An 18700-nucleotide genomic window follows, 5' to 3' on the forward strand; every position below is an offset into this window, starting at 1 on the left:
ATCAACCAGGCTCCATCTCAGTCAAGTTACTGACAGGTGGCTGTGATATCCACGCTGTTGTTGGCAGTTAGACATTCCCCATCCTTCTGCTAGCAGTGACGACAGTCCTTCTCATGCTGACAAAACTTTTCCCTTCCTGATATTGCCAGGTGCATCCTGCTGCCACATGTCCCTAGCAAGACCTCGGCCAGCAAGCTCCATCTGACCAAAGTTCTGGCAGATGCCTGTGGCTTCAAACATCTTAGAAGTAATGGGTTTTCCATTCTCATCTCACTGCGAAAATGTCAGTCTTCAGCACTGCTGAACTTGAGTTACCAGCTGTAAGGCCAGATTCTAATTCCCTTTTTAACTCCTTCATCCAATGACAGAAGAAAACAAACTAACATGGCTGTCTCACAGCAACATCAGATCAACCCTTAGGCAGGAGAATGTCTTAGAGAAGAAACAGAGGGGACCTATCTCAATCTAAATATATATCGTGCTATGGTCTATGAGAACCTAGTCATGCTCTATCTCAGGACACATTTAGGCTTGGTGCAGCAGCAGAACTAACGATTGAATTTCAGTTGTTTGTTAAATGTGAAGGAAGCTGTAAACATGCCATGTGCTAGACTAGACTTCTGGCTGGGACACATTTGCTTAGGGGAAAACTACCCCAAAAAAGACAGGAATGAACATGGAGAGAAACTAATCCCACCTAACTTTTTATGCCAGTGTGAGCCAGACAACTTCTGCTACACTGACTGGAAGAAGTTGGTGCTTTTGGGAAGTCATCTAGTTGAAACATATATTCAGCTACATCCCATAGCTCCTACTTCTCTTTCTACACTATAAAGGGAGCACTGGGCAATTGGCTAAGATATGGCTGTACTTAATGTAGAAGTTCACATCTGACCTAGTAAATTGGAATCTAAATGTCAGCAACTGTTCCACCCCTGAATAAGCAGCGACTGGAAGGAAGGCAACCCAAGAGCAGACATGTATGGTGAAAAACAGAGAGGAAAGTCAGCCAGCTGGGGCAGGCACTTGGCCTGCATATCTTTTAAGTCACCCTGGCTTAAAAGTCTTCCCTTTTATAAAACAGGGAAGAGCCTATGCCCATGCATCTTCTTTTATCAGCAGCCATCTTTTGCACTGCCATTTCCTCACAGCAGAGACGCTGTGGATGCTCAAATCCTGTGCAGAACAACAAAACCAACAAACCACATACTATTTCTTCTTGAAGAACTTACCATTAACTCTGGTGGGAAGATTGGCTCCTGTGTAGGGTCCAATGGCTGGAACTCAGAAGAATTGAACAGGCTGGAGGACATCATTGTCTATGAGAGAGAAAATGCAAATGGCTGGGCGGCAGAGGAGAAAGCTATCCACATACAACCCTAACTCATTCGTCTTTCCAGTTAAATCCCTATTACTATTTCATAGAGCAAAGAATGGCAAACACAGTGAAAAGATGCCACCTGATCCAGCATTTCAGGTTCTTCAGACATATTTTTCTGATCACAGTGCATGTCTGGTCAGAAACCTGAACACACTAACAAGTTTTTGCCTATCAAAAGTGACATCACTTTCACATTGGCATGTAAAGTTACATCAAAGGTACCTTTTCTAAGGTAAGACCAGCAAAAAATATAAATTAGTCTAAACTAATTTGCATAAATACAGCTAAATTAAAAGCATTGGTCTTTGGCACAAAACAAGACAGAGCTAAGACTTCAAAACATCAGAAACAGAGAAAAAACTAATAGTTGAGAGGCACCTTACCACACTGTCTTCTTTTCCATTCATGCAGCAGCCCGGACCATTGGCTTTTCCTCCACAGCAACCCCCATTCTGTAGAAGAAACAAGCCCGCTTCAGCTTTTCTACACAAAACCAGAACATTCCAACTTTTACAGGATGTATTCCTCCTCTTTTATCAATCCCTGATTGCAGAAATTTGCAGTCATTTTTTTTATTAATAAACTATTTTGATGAAAGACCTCCACACAGTCTTAATTGCTGGAGTATTCCACGCAACACTGGATGCCTCCTAACAATGAATACACAGGAATTCACTGGGATTTATGCTGGTAAAGAATTTGATTATATTCTCTTTCCTAAATTCATTTTATACTCACAGTACCTTATGCTCTAATTCCTTGTTTTCATCCCTCCGTTGTTTGTAGCTCAACTGGTACATAAAACGTAACTAACTTTTTTCCTCCAGATATTCCAAAAGGTTCCAATTGTACAATTTATTGGAATGGCGATTAAATAACTTCATTTGTCATTGGACTGCAAAGTTTGGGAAAGATCATACTGGGGAATTAACTGGATTTTAGATCTGTTTTCACTGAAAGGTGGAGTGCTTCAATATACTAGAAGCTGGTAACACATTGCTTACAGTTGTCACCATGCTATTTCACAAATGTGTCACACCTCACAGGTTCAAAAGGAACATATCTAGCTCACTGTTGTAAAACCTGTGTCATGATGGCTAACGAGGACATATGCAGTCACAGCGTTTCCCAAGAGACAGACATTCAAACCAGCTCACGCAGCTCTGAACATCTGCACCACAGTAGAGCCAGAGAGGTGACTAATACATCAAAACTCTAATACTATATTCCAAATTGAGGTTATGGCTTTTAAAATTCAGCTTACCATGCTATTTTCCCTCTCACTACGACAGCATCCAGTGCCATTGGCTACTCTACCACAGCAATTCCAGTCCTGCAGGGACAAAAACTGTTCTGAAAAAAACGTGCAGATTCCAAAGAAATGAAGTAGACTTGATTCCCTTTTGAGAGAAATTGATCCCACATTTATTATATCCAAAGCAGAAATGGGAGATGGAAGGTGCCAAGCAAGTAGGTGTTTCCCCTGCGAATAGAAGGCCATGTCCCGCAATGTGATGGCTAGGTCAGGTCCAGTCTACTGGCAGACCCCTTGTTCTGGTTTAGAACTACTCTCACCATTCAGCCAGTATCTGTGGTCCACCTGGAACTGTGAGGAGATACCCAGAGAAGAGTAAAAGGGACAAACACATACAATACAATACCTAGTACCAGCATCCAATCTCATTCAGCTCAGGGGACTACCTTAGCCCAGTGTGGTTTCTGTCTCTTTAGTAACTCCCAGTACCTCTCCATCCAAGTACCTGCTCAGTCTCCCCTGGAGCCTGTGTGAGTTTTTGGTGCCCACAACACCCTTTGGTGAGTTCTGCAGGTCAGCTACCTGGCACTTGGCAGACCATCTGCCCTTTTTTTTTTTTTTTTTTTTTTCAATCTGACTCCTACTAGTTTCATTTCTTGACACCTTGCTCTTGTATTGGAAGAGGTAGCAAACAGCAAATACCTGTCCGCATTCTACCTGTCAGTCACAATTTCGTAGATCTCTATCAGAGGTCAACACAAATCAGTATATGGGCTATGTAGAGCCCCTGCCTCTCCCTGACTTTTTTTTCCCAGGCTGAAGCATCTCAGCCTACTCAATGCTTCCTTGTATGGAAGCCAGATTACCACAGATGTGGATCCTTATTCCACTTCTCTGAATCTTGTCCTATTCCACTATACTGTGTTAGAGATGAGAGGACCAGAACCGCACAGAGTACTCCACTGTACGAAGAGTCATGATGCACACAGTGGCATAGCAGTGTTTTCTTTTTTGTTCTCTATCCTTTGAAGTGTTGTTTTGATTGACAGTGAGCACTGAGTTGATTCTTCTGTGGAACTGTCCACCACACCCCCAAGATCATCTTCCTGCATGCAGGAAGATAATAACAGGAAAATGATCTTGTGTCTGCTCACAGCCTATCATTTTATATGTGAAATGAGGACTGACTTTCACTCTGTAAATTGCTTTTCATTTATTTGCCCTGAGTTTTGTCTTCCATTCTATTCTTCAGTCTCTCAGGTTCATAAAGTCCTTCTGAAATTCCTCAAAGTCTGTTCCTGTCTTAATGACCCAGAGTAACTTGATATTAGTTAACTTATTTCCTTATATTACAGCTCACTCTCTTTTCCACCTCGTTTAGGGATATCTTGAACAGCCTTCCTTTCACCACAGGTCTCAGCAGAACTGCACCAGTGACCTCTCTCCATTGCAAAATGCATCATGTTCTCCTACCTGCCATTTTCTGCCTTTTAACCAATCTTTCATCCATACAGAGATCTTCCCTCTTATCCCATGGCTGCTTATTGTCTTTAAAAGCCTTTAGTGAGACACTGTTGAAAGCTTGTTGGAAATCCAACTAGACTATATTGACTGGGTTTATCAACCATTTGTAATGGACCTTCACTCCTGCTTGTATTCTCTTTTGTTCATCATAATTCTGGATAATAAAATGAAATTAATGGGCAGCATTCTAAATTCCTTACTTTTGATATTTAGTACCAGTGTAGCCACATAAGTGGCTAGTAATCACTGAAGTACCTAATGATCTACTTTTCTTCACAGCCTACAGCAGTTTTTCAGGAACAAAGGGACTAGACAAAACTTACGGCAAAGCTTTGTACCTCACCCGTACCAGCAGATGAGTTCTGGGCAAGAACTATACAGCAGTGACTTCAACTTCTTTCCAGAGCTACTTCAGCTCTGCAGCTCATCTTTCAAGAAAGCAACTTTCTCATCAGATTCTCCCACAGTATGTCCCTATATGCACACCATACCATTACACTTTTTCACGTCGGGGACTATCCGCAGCAGTATTATGCAGAGATGCTGGGTTTTTCAGTGACTTACAGAAAAGAATTACAGTCTGATTACCTGTGATCCCAAAAGGGACCATCAGGTGGATCTTATTAAAGTGCTACACTTACAAGAACCAGAGTGAGTAAAGGAGTTCATCTTCCTGCATTATTAATGCAGGAAGCACATACAAACGGGTCAAGAGTTGGAGCTGCATTGTATCACGTACATTTCCTTCTCCAGTTCAGCTCACGGTGTATTTTAGTAACAGAGAGAAAGACAGCCTTTCAGATTTTTTTAAACATTATCTGAAGCCACTTACTTTAGCAAATGTCCTGTATCCTTCCAGAATGGGTCTGTACCCTGTACATCGACACAAGTTCCCTGCATTGCCAGAGCAAAAGGGTAAAGATTTAGTATCACTTGGCTTTTCTTTTAGAACATTTTATTGTTTCTTGAAAAGCTTGTCAATCTAGATAAAGCTAATGAAAAACCTGGGAGGAGAAAAAGTTCATCTTGCAACAATACTACCATCTCTTTTTGTTGAAATTTTAAATTAAAATTAATTAAATAAAAAAAAAACAAACAAAAATCAATCTGCCTTATGAAGTATTCGTTTACCTCAAGTGTGAGAGTCTAATCAGTATACCAACTATCCAGTCTCCTGAATTACAAAGAGGTTGTTTTCTCCTGCATCTGATTTCCTCTCGGGTCACTGCAGGAAGTATGGTAACATCTCTAACCCCAGCAATAACAGCAGCCTCTCAGATGATTCACACAGTTGAATTCTGCCCCACTCCATCATGTATACTGCTTTCTTGGTCCTTTACTTGAGGCTGGCTGGCCCAGACGCTGTCACCTCTGCAGGCTCTTATGACAGCAATGAATAAACAAGGAGATGTGGAGGCTCTTATAAGCCCTCCAGGGACAGGCCACCTATCCAAGACTTGATGCCACTTGCCCCTGCTTCAGGACAAACAATGAACTTCTATGAGATTTTCCACAGGCGATTTTTATTCACTTTTGTGCACTGGCCCCCGGCCAGTCTCCTAGTGGAAAAGCTAGTTCTTAACCTCATAACAATCAGCTATCTTTAATGAAATACATTAAACAAAGGTGCACCTCCATCCCAGTTGGTAAAGCAGATGTAATGAAAGTAGAACAGGTTGCATCTCTGCAGGACTATGAGTATTACCTTGGAAAGCATCTTCTATGTCCTCCATTTTGGGCTCGGGATTGTTTCGAAGCAACGTATACATGGACATGACAATGCCTGGAGTGCAAAAGCCACATTGGGACCCATGACTTTTTGCTATTCTCTCCTGAGAAAAAGTAACAACAACCATCAGCTCATAATATCAAGGTGAGTTCGTTGTTGTGCTTGTTTCTGTAACATCTCTGTTAAAAAAAAAAACAATCTCACCAGAGGTGCTAAGACTATCATCAGATGTTCTCTTATGAGATGGTCAATTGATCTGTGAAGCAGACTTCAAAGAAGAGAACACCCTGAAAACTTTGCATCTAGGCTTTGAACTCCTAATGCAACCGAAGGCAACTAGAAGCGTCCAGTGAGATCAAGAGTTCTTCAGATTTACCAGGCCAGAATGGTTGGGGCTACCTGAATAGACCTGAGTTTGAATTTCAAAGCTTAGCTATCAGGATTGTCAGGGAAGGTAAGGAAAAGAAGTCAAGAAAACAAAGGTCATCCTTTCACGCGTATCTAACTTACTTTTCACTTTGTTGTTTATGGTCTTAGATAGATATTGGCACAAGTCCTACCCACTGTACAAACTGAGATGAATCACAGTTTCCCTTAAAGGAGCAGTATCTCTGACAAACCCAAGGCAAGTCTGCTTTCATAAAAAGTGCATTATAACACCTTGTTAAAAGAGCAAGGCTTCACATTTCTGTCACTCCTCTCCACAAAGAGTATTTTGGGACTCCAGAAACATCACTGAACCAATCCTTACTGCACTACTGCAGGGAACGTTCCTAACTATGCAGGATGAGAAACCAAGGTCATTCAGGAAGGCCATAGGAGAGCGAAAACCTAACTGAGGTTTCCTGGCTCCAAGTCATTACATAGGCTTTCACCACAAGATCAGCGTTCCCAGATCCTGGGATCTGACCCAGGATGTGGACCAAATACAGCCACCACATAGCCCTAGAACAAAAGCATTAGCAGTTCAGCCAGGATAGCAACAGTTAAATTGTTAGGGCACAACAGAGCTACGGCATCGACCTGGGAGTTTTGATTCCATCACTTAGTCATTCCTGCAAGTAAAGACTACTCGTGGAAAGTCAAACTCCTGGCTTTAACATTATGATGGAGGTCCCAACACCCTGGAACAGGATTAACTAATGTAAGAAGAAAACATGGATAGAGGGTTTTAAAGTTACCAGTATTAATAGCTTACCTGGGCTGGGTGCAGCCTGGATTTTGTGTTTCCTATGCCTTCAACAGTAGTTACAGCTACATGATGGAGGGCACAGACAGGGAAGAGGCAAGCATTGGCAGTATGGTGGCTAAAATAATATATTAAGGGCATTTCATTTGACAGTGCTGCTCAACAAAGGAAAAATGGAACAGGAGGACTGAAGAGTTACTCAGAAACTGTAGCAGTGGACACAACAGGAGGACTTAAATAGATGTGATACAGGTATTAGTTACAAGCCAAATCCTACAGCACCTACTCAGCCAAAGTTCTCATCAACTTCACTTGAAGTTTAAAGTGAGTATGCACCATAGGATTTGATCTAGAAATAACAACTTTAAACATCCTTGTTCCATGTTAACCTACAGAACCCAGGTAAGTAATTTACAGAGGCAGACTACAAATATCAAGATGTTACACAGCTGGCCTAGCCCACTCGCAAAGTTAAATAAGAGCACGGAGCTATTGGCTTTTTACCTAGGAAACCATTTCTAGATGGTAGACATGGGGAAAAAGTCAAGGCTGAAGGTAAAATAGAATAATGTTGAGAAATTTCTTATAGGAACTAGCTACTTTAATGCATTTCTATCAAGACAGAATAATGACCCTAAATATGTCGTATTCAAGGCTACGTTACTAAGCAGAACCACTAAGTTAGATGGTCCCAAGTTAAAGTATGTCCCAGCATTATTCCAAATATATGCAAGATTTCAGTGCCTTCCATTACCCACAGTAAAAATAAACTGGAGTCTGTCCCTGTGCCTCATCCTCTCTCTACATTCCCCTTTTTGTTTGATTCCACTGCTTCACTCTTCAATTAATTAAAGAGAGAACAGAAGGAAAAAGTTTATATCTCAGGAAAGAAGAGTTATTCTGAAGGTTACAATAGAAGTAAAGAAAAAGTTAATATCTGCTGGCATACAGAAACCAGATAATTGTAGTAATACAATAGCAATAAAGATTTTATTTTATTACAGTAACCATCATTTGGGTCATCACAGCAAAAAGTTATATTACATTGCAAGAAAGGTTTTCTGAGTTGTGAAATGGCAGATAGCCTGCGTGCTAAAGTCAGTGCAGATATTTCAGGGCACAATGAAATAGTTCCCTATCAGCACTGTGCAATGCTGCAGGAAAAAATACTTTCTTGCCTTAGCCTTCTGAGTTTATGTTCTGAAAGTGAAAAATTATGTTTTGGCAAAAACATACATTATATAACCTTTTTTAAAATAGTACCACTTCTGGAATGTCAAGAACCTGGATCTGTCCCCATTTCATTTCTCAGTTGACGAGTTCAGATTGCAAAGGATACAGGATTTTCTTCCGAAAGGGATCATACTTGGATATCATAACAGTGCAAGCACCACAGCCACCTTCTCCACAGCCTAGTTTGGTTCCACATAGGCCCACTGAGAGAACAGGAATCAAGGAAAACACAGAGTGTTGGCAGAAGCCTGCTCAAACAGTTGTCAATCAAGCCTTAGCAACAAGTTCTTGCTGGAAACCAAGCACTCATTTTTTCCTGCTTAATAACTTAATTTAACGTAAGCAAAGATTCAAATGCTAGCATGTGAGCTTTGAGATCAACACCCAAAGCCCTAATAAGGAGGCAATCTGCATTCCAATAGATTCAGAATAAACAAAATTTCTTAACTTCAACAGTTCCCACCTTCCATTAGACTCAGAGAAGGAAATGACATAAGGGAGACAAAGCACTCAGTAGGAGTGTTTTGAGCAGTGTTTTGCTCCTGAGCAGGAGCTGTTCAGGCATGCAGCCTCATCCCTGAGACACATGGCGACAGAATCTCTCAGAATCTCCTTCAGAATCTCTCATCAATGGTGGTTGACTTCTTCCTACGCTTGGCGATTCCCACCACCCAGAAGGCACCCAGGCAGAGCAGTCACACAGTGCCACAAGTCACACAGTTTAGCACTGACATGGGAGCTGTACTTGAACTGCTCACAAATTACCTGCATCTCAAGAGTCATGGTCTGGCCACCCTAGCTTCTCTCTAGGCCACATTTACAATTACTTCCCCATTGCTGGGGACAAAACCAGCCAAGCACACTCCCCAGTAGCCTGGTTGCCATAAAACCACAGGAGGGAGACACTGAGAGCCAGAACTAGCAGAGATGCACAGAACCACTGCACAGACACTTGGGAATTGACAAAGTGTATGGACTGGCCTAAGCAGATTCCTCGACAGGCTGCAGAGCACACGTCTGTACTTTACACTCAAACATTACATCAAGCGTTCCGCAAAGGGATTTCAGGAGAGAATTCCTTGAGTCACTTCCTCTTTGGGTTCCTTCACTCATTAGAAGGTAATTACACGCTGTTATTTATTGTGAAGAGGACTGACCAATGCTGAGAGACTTTTGGTGGGAAAAGAACAGCTGCTTTCATTGGCAATGGACACATTGCTGAGATAACCAACTTAGGCCTGAGAAAAGCAACAGGCATCATGATGTAGGGAACTGAAATCATCTTTGCCTTCACTGCAAAGACTCTGGAACTGACTAATTTCATAGCAATCACCACATCATCTAGGCTGGAAAAGACCTTTAAGATCATTGAGTCCAACCATAAACCTAACACTGCCAAGTCCACCACTGAAAGTCCACCATGGTCCCTCAGCACCATGTCCACTTTTCATGCAATCATGCATCTGCTTCAGCAGAAATATAGCTTTCCTATGCCATCCAATGTTTCTCTTGACAACAGTGATAATCTGCCTCAATGAAACATCTTTCTCAAAGTATTTGCCTGACCCTAACAAGACATCTACAAAATAAGGTCACCAGAATGTTCATGTAGAAGATCAGAAGGTTATAAAGATAATCAGAGCTATTAATAAAAGCTATTTGCATTAGATATTAAGAAGATTAGACATAAAATGTCTAGCAGTAAGAAGTGCACACAGGCACAAGAGTCATGCCACTTATTTTATCTCCTGAACTTTATCCACCCAAGGTACAGTCAGACAAAATAGGGCTGTTGATAGTTCTGTTGGAAACCCAAAAGAGGAGCGTGATTTATATCCTCATACTTCTTTCAGATCCCAGACAAATAGAACATGGCAACATAGTGAAATAAGTATGCATGATTCTTTTTAAGGAATACACAACACAGATGTGAACAGTTTGGCATACGTACACTCCCAGCTGGTCAGACAAAACCTCAGAAAACATGGAATGACACTACCTACTGAACCAGACCTAGTATAGCCAGCCTGGTCATCACAGTAATAGCTACCCAGCTCCTGAAGCTAATCTGACTCATGTGTTGACCAGTTTCAAACAGGAGTGAAACGTGACTGCTTGCATCCGCTCACGTAAACAGGCCCACAGTATGCGGTGGGAACCCCTGCCTCTGAGTTTGCATCCCTGGATCATCTGATGAACAGGCCACAGGATAATCAAGTTATTGGATATTAACTATCCAGTAATATCCAAATTATTGGATGTAAGCAGCTCAAGTGGTTGTAAAGTTTTGGCCAGAAAATTCTCTACGATTTATGTGGAATAAACCTAAATTTCCTTCCATTTTATTATCATCTCAATATTGCTTTCGTTCCAGCATATTCTAATTCCTAACAATTCTGACTTTTGCTTTTAAAGTATTAATAAATTATTTAAAGTTTATTTAAAGTATATTATTTAAAATTTGCTATTTTCTAAGCTTGGAATACCAGCTGTAATTTTTGCCAGCAAGAAATACCAGACCATGAAGAGCACTCCTTCTTATACTCTGTGCACAAGTTCTGTCTAGCACTCAAGTGACAGGCAGAACAGTAAACAATTATGAAATGCCAGAGGCATTTAAAGCCTTCTGCAGTTTCTTCTGACACTGGATACATTTTCTTCGTAGATAGGTTAGCAGAGTTGTTTCTGGGTCCACATCTTTTTCCACCACCTGCAAGAAGGGAAAGGTACTGTTACACACCGAACACTTTACAACACAGGTATGTTAGTTGGAAGGAGAAAGTTTGGACTTTTTGCAACTTCTTTTCCAAAGCAGGAGCAGAACCACTGATTAACTCCCCCGACTAGGTTCAGCAATGTTGGTCATGTACCCAGACAAAACATTTCCTTGAATTTATTGTGACAGAGAAAAGTATACGCATTAAATACATCAGAGTTTTTTCAGCCATGGCACACTGAGGCAAACCTTAAAAAACCCTTCATCAAAAATAGCAAACAGACTTAGTAGTGAGCAGAGGAAGAACTGTGTTTTGTACTCGAGTTTTGAATTTCTGACACCTCCCCAAATTGCATCTCATCTTTATTGACGATGCATCTCGGACCCATATCCCTTCTCTTTCTTACTATTAGAAGAGACAGAGAAAGAGAAAACAAGCAGATAAACAGAATGACAGAAATAACGTCAGTAACAGATTTTGCAGCGAGAAAAAACAGCAGAGGAAACCCTAACATGACCAATGCAGGTGCGGCTGGACAGATAGCAAGTACCAATCATCTTCAAGTTTCTCTTTCTTCCCTGTTAATGTTAAATCAATCAGTGTTACGTTAGTAGCCATGCTAAACCTGAAATTCCAACCAAGGAGAAATTTTCTCTGCACATTTTGAGTCAGCTCCATCCTATTAGTGAACAACGCTATTAGCAGTTATCTATTAGACATAAAATTAGATTTTACTTCAACCTCTGCCCAATGGTCAGAAACCAAAGTTCTGCTGCAGAGCTTGTCTTCCCCTTTTTCTGTTATTAATAGTATCAAGAAACTTTTCCAAATTCACTGTGTGCCAAAATGTAATCATGTGTTCTTGGCTCTTACATTGTGCAAGTCCTAAGTACAATAGTTACAGTTTATTTAAATTAATCACTCCCAGTTTGAAGGGTAAATTGAAACAGAGGTCATTTGTGTAAGCCTTTTTTCTTACTGATAAGAAACCTTCACAACCTCTGTACTGCTTCAATTTTATGCCTTTGACACGTGACAGTGTTATTCTAAAGAGACAAGGTTCATACTTCCTATTCGAGCCCATGTTTTTAGAACTATCTGATAAAGCTGCTGCTACAAAACACAACTGGTCATTTCTTGCACATCTCATTCCTGCACTAGGGATAATCTACAAGAAAACAGAGTTCATTCATCTAGCTTGGGGATGTCTTGCTGTAAATCATGCAGCACCCATACTGCTGCTTTCAGAGCAGAGTGCTCCTGTTCCCTCACCTTCTGGATGCATAGAAACAAGAGCATACATTGGCTCTCTCACGACCAGTTGGTTCAGAGTAAGCACATACATCCCTTTGCAGTAGTTTGGTAAACAGATAGATGTGAGCAGATAATTCCAAAAATGCCTGTGACTAGGGGTGTCCCATGGACAAAAGGCCTTTCACAGCCATTTCATAGGCCAAGACCCTTCCCCAGCAACTCACGCTCTTACTGTCAAGCTGAGTTTCTTCCTCAGGGCTGTGCCAATGGCCATTGCAAACCCTTCCAAAGCAGCTTCCAAGATAGCTAAGCACAGAGAAAAAGCTTCAGAATAGTTTTCCAGACGGTTAAAGACTATCGAGATTATTCTATGCTTAGATCAAAGAAATGTCTCAAGAAGTTTTCTTGAAAGAATCCACGAAGAACTCCATTAGGTATTCTCACCAAGCAATTTAAAGTTCGGCCCAATAGCTCCTTTTCAGGAATTTAAGTAAGAAATAAAACACGGGCCTAATCCTTCATTCAGCAAAGCATTTAGCCACTCAGCTCCACACAATTTCAATGAAGTACTTAAGCATGTTTTAAATTTTAAAGTCAAACCTTTGCTCAACTTTATCAGAAAGTGGCTCCCACTATGCAGTAGAACACGTCCTGAACAATCCACTTTCTTACCCTGTTCAAACCAATAGCCCAGGATTCCTACTTCAGCCACTTCAAACTGCTCCACTGTAGCTGTATATCTGCAATGCTGGCAGAGACTTGGGATCAGATGGAGATAAGGGGTAAGAGTTTGGAGGACATTCTGGATTAAACAAAATCTCACACGTCAGAGAGCAAGGAGCAATTTCTTTGCACTCAGATTCCCGGTGAGGGGATGCTTGTTTATGAGTCTCTCTTGCTGGCCACAGAGTAAGAACGTTTTACTGTTACTGCTTATTGTTCATTGTCATTGATGCTGGTTTTGTCCTCCAACATATCATTCCTCCAGTGGTTTGTTACAATCACCTGCTGTGATTTGTTCTTAAAATATTTTAAAACCCTGTGGGTGGGATAACATCTTCTCTTGTCTGATGCCCAGAACAATATGATTCACAGCTTAATATTTTACCCATCAAAACAATTCTTGCTCACCTTGTCCTTGTACAGAAGGGAAACTGAATTATATCCACTGCTTTCAGGGGGAGTAGGATCAGCCCATGTAGATATTGTAATTAAAGAAATATTTCCTTTTTGCTCAGTTACTTCTTGGTTTTTTTGTTCTTTTTTTAAAACAAATGTCATATTCCCAGATACAACAGATTGATAGCTACGTTTTGACAGACTCAAAACTGTGGATTTTACTGCATGGGGTAACTTAAATATTAATCAAATGCAGAAAGAAACTTTGTTGGAAATGTTAGGATGGCACTGACAGTCAAACGATTCCCAACAAATTTGCTATACACGCTCAGTTTGTACTACACATCTATTTGTCTACTGATTCTAGGAATCTTAAATACTCAGATTGCCTCAGCAGGGAGCCCAGCCTGGCCCTACAGTTCTTCAAGCTTTAAGTACCACATGGAACAAGTTCCTAAGCAAAAGTCTATGTGCTTAGAGCCCGTGGGCTGGTCCAGAGAGGTGTTGAACTCACTTCCCCATGATTTCCTGTTCAAAACTTGGATCTCAATAAATATTTTGTTTGCTGTCTTCTCTACCTGCCTTTCACTAACTCAGATAACTTTGCCTTTACCACATAAGGCATCATATTTAAATTAGTATTCGCAGAAGGTTAAAAAAAAAGCATTTTTCAATTTAAAAGAACAGTAGTTGAGCAAGGTAAATAAAGGAACAAAAAGGAAAACAGAAACTTTTCTAGTTTACCAAACAACATGCTAAGCTCTCCATCTGCTAGGGTCTTTAAATAAGAAACAGATGCTTTTCTGAACAACAACTCCCATTCAATCACTAGCCTTTAGTCACCCAATTAGTTGCAAGAAGAGAAGGTGAAAGGTTTTAACTAGACTGCCACACAGCAAGTCAGACTAGTCAAAGGTAAAGGTCCCCTAGGAACTTAAAATCTGTGAATGTGTATTCCTGAAGTCAATGAGAGATTTTAAATTCATTTACTAGGGAAAAGGATTAGAACACAGATGAACAAACTGAATATAACCACACAATGTAAATCTGCTATTGGTCATGAGAACATTTTGTTCTGCTTTAAACCAGCACACTGAAAACTTGTAATTCACTGTTTATGTAGGACCCAGAGGGTCCCAAAGCTCAAAAAAATCCTGTATTTTGGCTGGTCCCATCTGCAATCAAACATCCACAGGGTTTGGAAGAGGTCTAATGTGGCTTCCAGTATAGACCCCTTCTTAACATTCAGGATAGAAAACAGAAATATTGACTCCACGTGTTTGAACTAAAATTACATGCTACATATGCATGAGACAGACTTGTCAGCTGAGGAAAACAAAATTGCCACTATTAGCTTTAAATTGCGTGTGTTGTTTTCCATTCTAGTCTAGGTAGACTACCAAGATAACTGTGTTAGTTATGTGACAAGCGTTATGCCCAGTGAAGTAAACAGGTGCTTAAAATAAACGATCCTGAATGTGAAGTATGCTCAGCTGTTCTCAGGAGACTTTTTCTTGACAACGTTGCAAACTGGGCTAATGCAAGGGAGAAGGATTTGCTGCCATGCAAGTCCCTATCTTATCAACCACCTCTTATCATGCAGTTTTGTACTATGACAGAGTATCAGCAGCCCATTAGCAATGTCAAGTTGTCACAAATTCACACAGCAGTAACCTTTCCCACTGGCGATGCCATCACATTCTTTGCAAGAAATCAGCTGGAATATTTATTCAGGATTCCAGATGGATGGAGCCATATCCTAACTTGCTACCTGCTGTTTCAGCCCAGGCACTTCCCACCACCCCTTCTACCACATAACCTCTCATGTGCAGAAATGTCCCAATAAACTCCACATTTGCTGCCACAGATCGGATTCGCCCATGAGTCCAGTTCTCTCTCTTAAACCTGCATTTGGTGGGGGTGTAACTAAAGCCACTTTGGCAGCACACTCAAAAAAGGGAACAGAAAAAAGGGTGTCACTGGATGCTCTGGGTAGAGCACAACCCAGGAAGCCCTCTCCTCTCTAATCAAGTGGAACCTGCTCTTTTGCTAGCACTCCTGGTTCCATGAGCCACCAGGGAAAAATGCTGAGATAGCCTTGATATGTGGAATGAGTTGGTACCGCTGGTAGTATTAATTGTTCCCTGGTGGGGTATTTTTAGCCAACAACTGCCAAGATCACACTGTGATAAACCCCTTCACACATGCACAAGGTCAGCTCTGAGATGTAGCTTTTGTAAATAGGAACTGCAGTTCCATAAAAATTGCTGAAATGCCCCTGTGAAGGGCAATGCTATTCACAGCATGTTCATTAGCTTCAGGACATTGCACGAAGAGACAGCAGATACAAAAGGAACTGGTTGTCTTCTGCTGCTAGCCTTCAGGGTCTAGGCTGCTCTTTCTCCCCTCCTCTGCCTCACCCCACATCCATAAAAGAGAGTCCCACAGAACCAGCTCTGTGCAGCTCAGTCTCTTCTCCTTTGCTTTGACTTATACACATTTTCATATGTTAGCCAAGAGCCTCCTCCCTGAAGAAGGGCTTTTCTACTGATGTACACAGAGCAATGCTCCTATAACACCTGAGCACCAACCAATGCTGAAGCACCAGCTGTAAACATATATAGGAATTTGTTTATAAACTCTTCAGGCCTACCATGAGTGGCATGTTGGTTTTGAACCTTATCTGGTCTGGCACCAGAAATACAATTCTCTTTCATTAGCACATACCACAAAAAGAAAACATGACAGTACACTTGGCCTGTATCAGGGTCTGGATTGCCCGACTTGTTTGTGGCAACCTGCTACTGCAAGACTCAAAAAGCTCCCGGTTCACCCTCTAAAAACCGGGGTTCAGAGGAGGGATCTGAATTCTAAAACCTTCACAGAACGAGAAGACAAGTTAATGGTATACCACCTGTGCCCATAATAGCAGAAAATTCATCAGATGAAATTCACAGATCATCCTGTGCCATTGCTTCAAAATCTCGATTACCAGACTCAATTAGCTAGTCATGATTAACTTGGAGCTTCAAGTTTTCACCTCCCTCTAGAAACAATGAACGACTGATATGTCAATTAATGTTGACATATGAACCGTTACTGATCTGTGTGAGCAAAGCTTCAGTTGTCATCTGTTATAAAATGCCAGAACCAGGGCTGGGTTCTACATAAACATTACATTCAAGAGCTCTTTGACTAACTTATAATCCATAATAAACTTAATTCTTCGCCTAACTATTGACACTTAGATAAAACAAAACTTTGATATCAAACACTCTAGTACCTTGGAAAGTTCAAATTCCATTCCAGTTAAGGATCCAAATTCATAACTAGAACACCCTAATTGTAGCAACAATCTTTTCCACGTTTACACTTGATTAAATTAGCACGAAAGATCAACAAATGCCAAACTGATAGTAATCCTATGCCAGTCTGTAGGGCAGGGCACAGAGCTTTGTAACCAACTAAGAATATTGTGCTACCCCTCAAGGGATTAAAAATTCATTCTCTAGCCCAAACTTAGTGCTGCATGTGATTTACCCCTAAGCAGTGCACAGGGAAGGTCCACAAACTCTTGGCTCCACAGTACACAGTGGACATGCAACCCTCTCCCCTCCCCAAGGTTCCCAGCTGGAAACTGCTTTGGCACGTTTCCCTCCTCACGTATCTAGACAAGGGGAAGGTAGTGGGGCAAAACTAGCATCGAGCTGAGCTCAGCAACAGAACTAACTCGGTACTCGTAGTTCAAAAAAGAGGCAGCCTTGACTTGTTACAAGCTTTTGAAGAGTCAAGGCTGCAATGCCAGTCAGGGGAAGTCCAAACTGAGAAAGGAGGCTCTGGGACAAACTGTTCAAAGGTGTCCAGCAAGTGCAAGAACCACCCCACCCTCCTGTGAAACACTGTCACTTCTCAGGTAATTGTCAGCAGTTGATCTAGGAAACAGTATCAGTTAATGCACTTTGATTTGAGAGTTTTCTATCTTCTTAAACGGAAACAGAATGAACACTTCACTTAAATCCCTTTTAAAAAAATCAAATGTCAGAATTACTTATTGAACATATGAATTATATATGGATGCTTACATTTGAGTTACATTTTCCAGATCTGTAATTACTGAAATTATTTCTAGTAGAAATGCCTGCATTAAGTCAGTGCATCTTTATGTAAAAGTTGTTACCCCAGAATTGCAGTAAATTATTGCCAACAAATCTAAAATGTAAAAGGAACATTATATATTATATCTTTTAATAATTCACAAGGTAAAGTCAAAGAAGAGAATTAGCCACTTAGCAAAGCAATAAATAGCCTTCATAATTTAATATTCAAAACTCATCGCAATTGTGCTGGTGCTAGAAAACTTCAGAGGAGGAAAAAGATTACTAGAACAAATAAATAATCAAGCCGCAATCCAGGAGCAAGCCGGACAGAAAGCTGGAATCTTCCTTACCTTTTTACCATTCACAAAGAAAACAAGTTCATCCCTCATCTCGTTTGGAGCCATCCTGCACACCTTTCAAAATTCACTCAGACAGGGCCACAGATCACCCTTCCGAGAGCAGCCCTACACCCCACAGCGAAGTGAGCACCAGTGATACGACAAGTAATATGAGTCTGCCTCAAGAATGTTTGACTTTATTTCTACATCGGTGCCCTGTGAAACCCCATATTATATAAGAGCCAATGAAGAGGCGTGCCAGCTGCGTTTGGCTGGTGCTTCTGCAGCAGTAATGACAGAAAAGGAGCTGGAACGAGCAGAGTGACCCGCCCCCTTTTATATAGCAATAGATCACACAATTCAACTGCATTCCCTTTAGATTATACTGCCAGGCTTGGGGCACTCAGAGTGTGCCACTGCAATGGCTGCCAGGAATTCACAGTATTTTGCAATACAACGCAAACTCCGAGGGGGGGGCGGGGGGGGTGGTGGAGAGGGGGGCGTTCTCCAAACTATCCCTCACCGAATATTGACAAGAAAAAGCTCTGTTTCCCTTGCTCTGTGCATAGCCATCCACCTGGCATTCACCACACAGAGGTCTCTAATGAAAGCACCTGCTTATTTAAAAATTCCTCGATATGTGCACATCAGCTAGTTGATGTACTGCAAGACTATTTCACTATTTTCCCTTACAGTTTTAAAGCTACAGTACCCTCCACCTGCAAGGACATAATTTAAACAGATACGTATTTGTCCCAATAAAAGCCATTCTGGAGAACTGACACTCTGATCCAGCACCTCAAAAGAGGTGCTGGGCTAAGACCATAATGTTTTCACTGGGCTCTTAAAACATTTAGGCTTACC

The 18700-nt window shown here is 41.2% G+C and overlaps 1 protein-coding gene across 2 annotated transcripts in view; it reads right to left on the bottom strand.

Annotated features, from left to right (window-relative positions):
• XDH (xanthine dehydrogenase) overlaps window positions 1-18124 on the bottom strand; it is a 53981-nt gene extending 35857 nt beyond the window's left edge. Inside the window, exons 1-9 of one of the 2 annotated variants that reach the window (XM_074578965.1) lie at window positions 17849-18124; window positions 10964-11021; window positions 8418-8514; window positions 7088-7196; window positions 5866-5992; window positions 4993-5054; window positions 2646-2714; window positions 1765-1833; window positions 1233-1319 (exon numbers count right to left, since the gene is read on the bottom strand). In XM_074578965.1, coding sequence (XP_074435066.1) covers window positions 1233-1319; window positions 1765-1833; window positions 2646-2714; window positions 4993-5054; window positions 5866-5992; window positions 7088-7196; window positions 8418-8514; window positions 10964-11021; window positions 17849-17902 — 732 coding nt within the window. In that variant the 5' untranslated portion in view covers window positions 17903-18124. The remainder of the gene's footprint in view (window positions 1-1232; window positions 1320-1764; window positions 1834-2645; window positions 2715-4992; window positions 5055-5865; window positions 5993-7087; window positions 7197-8417; window positions 8515-10963; window positions 11022-17848) is intronic. The other variant, XM_074578966.1, reaches the window with a different exon arrangement.
• Window positions 18125-18700: the final 576 nt, after the last annotated feature.

The sequence above is a fragment of the Larus michahellis genome, chromosome 3 (assembly GCF_964199755.1).
Source record: "Larus michahellis chromosome 3, bLarMic1.1, whole genome shotgun sequence".
Classification (NCBI taxonomy): domain Eukaryota; kingdom Metazoa; phylum Chordata; class Aves; order Charadriiformes; family Laridae; genus Larus; species Larus michahellis.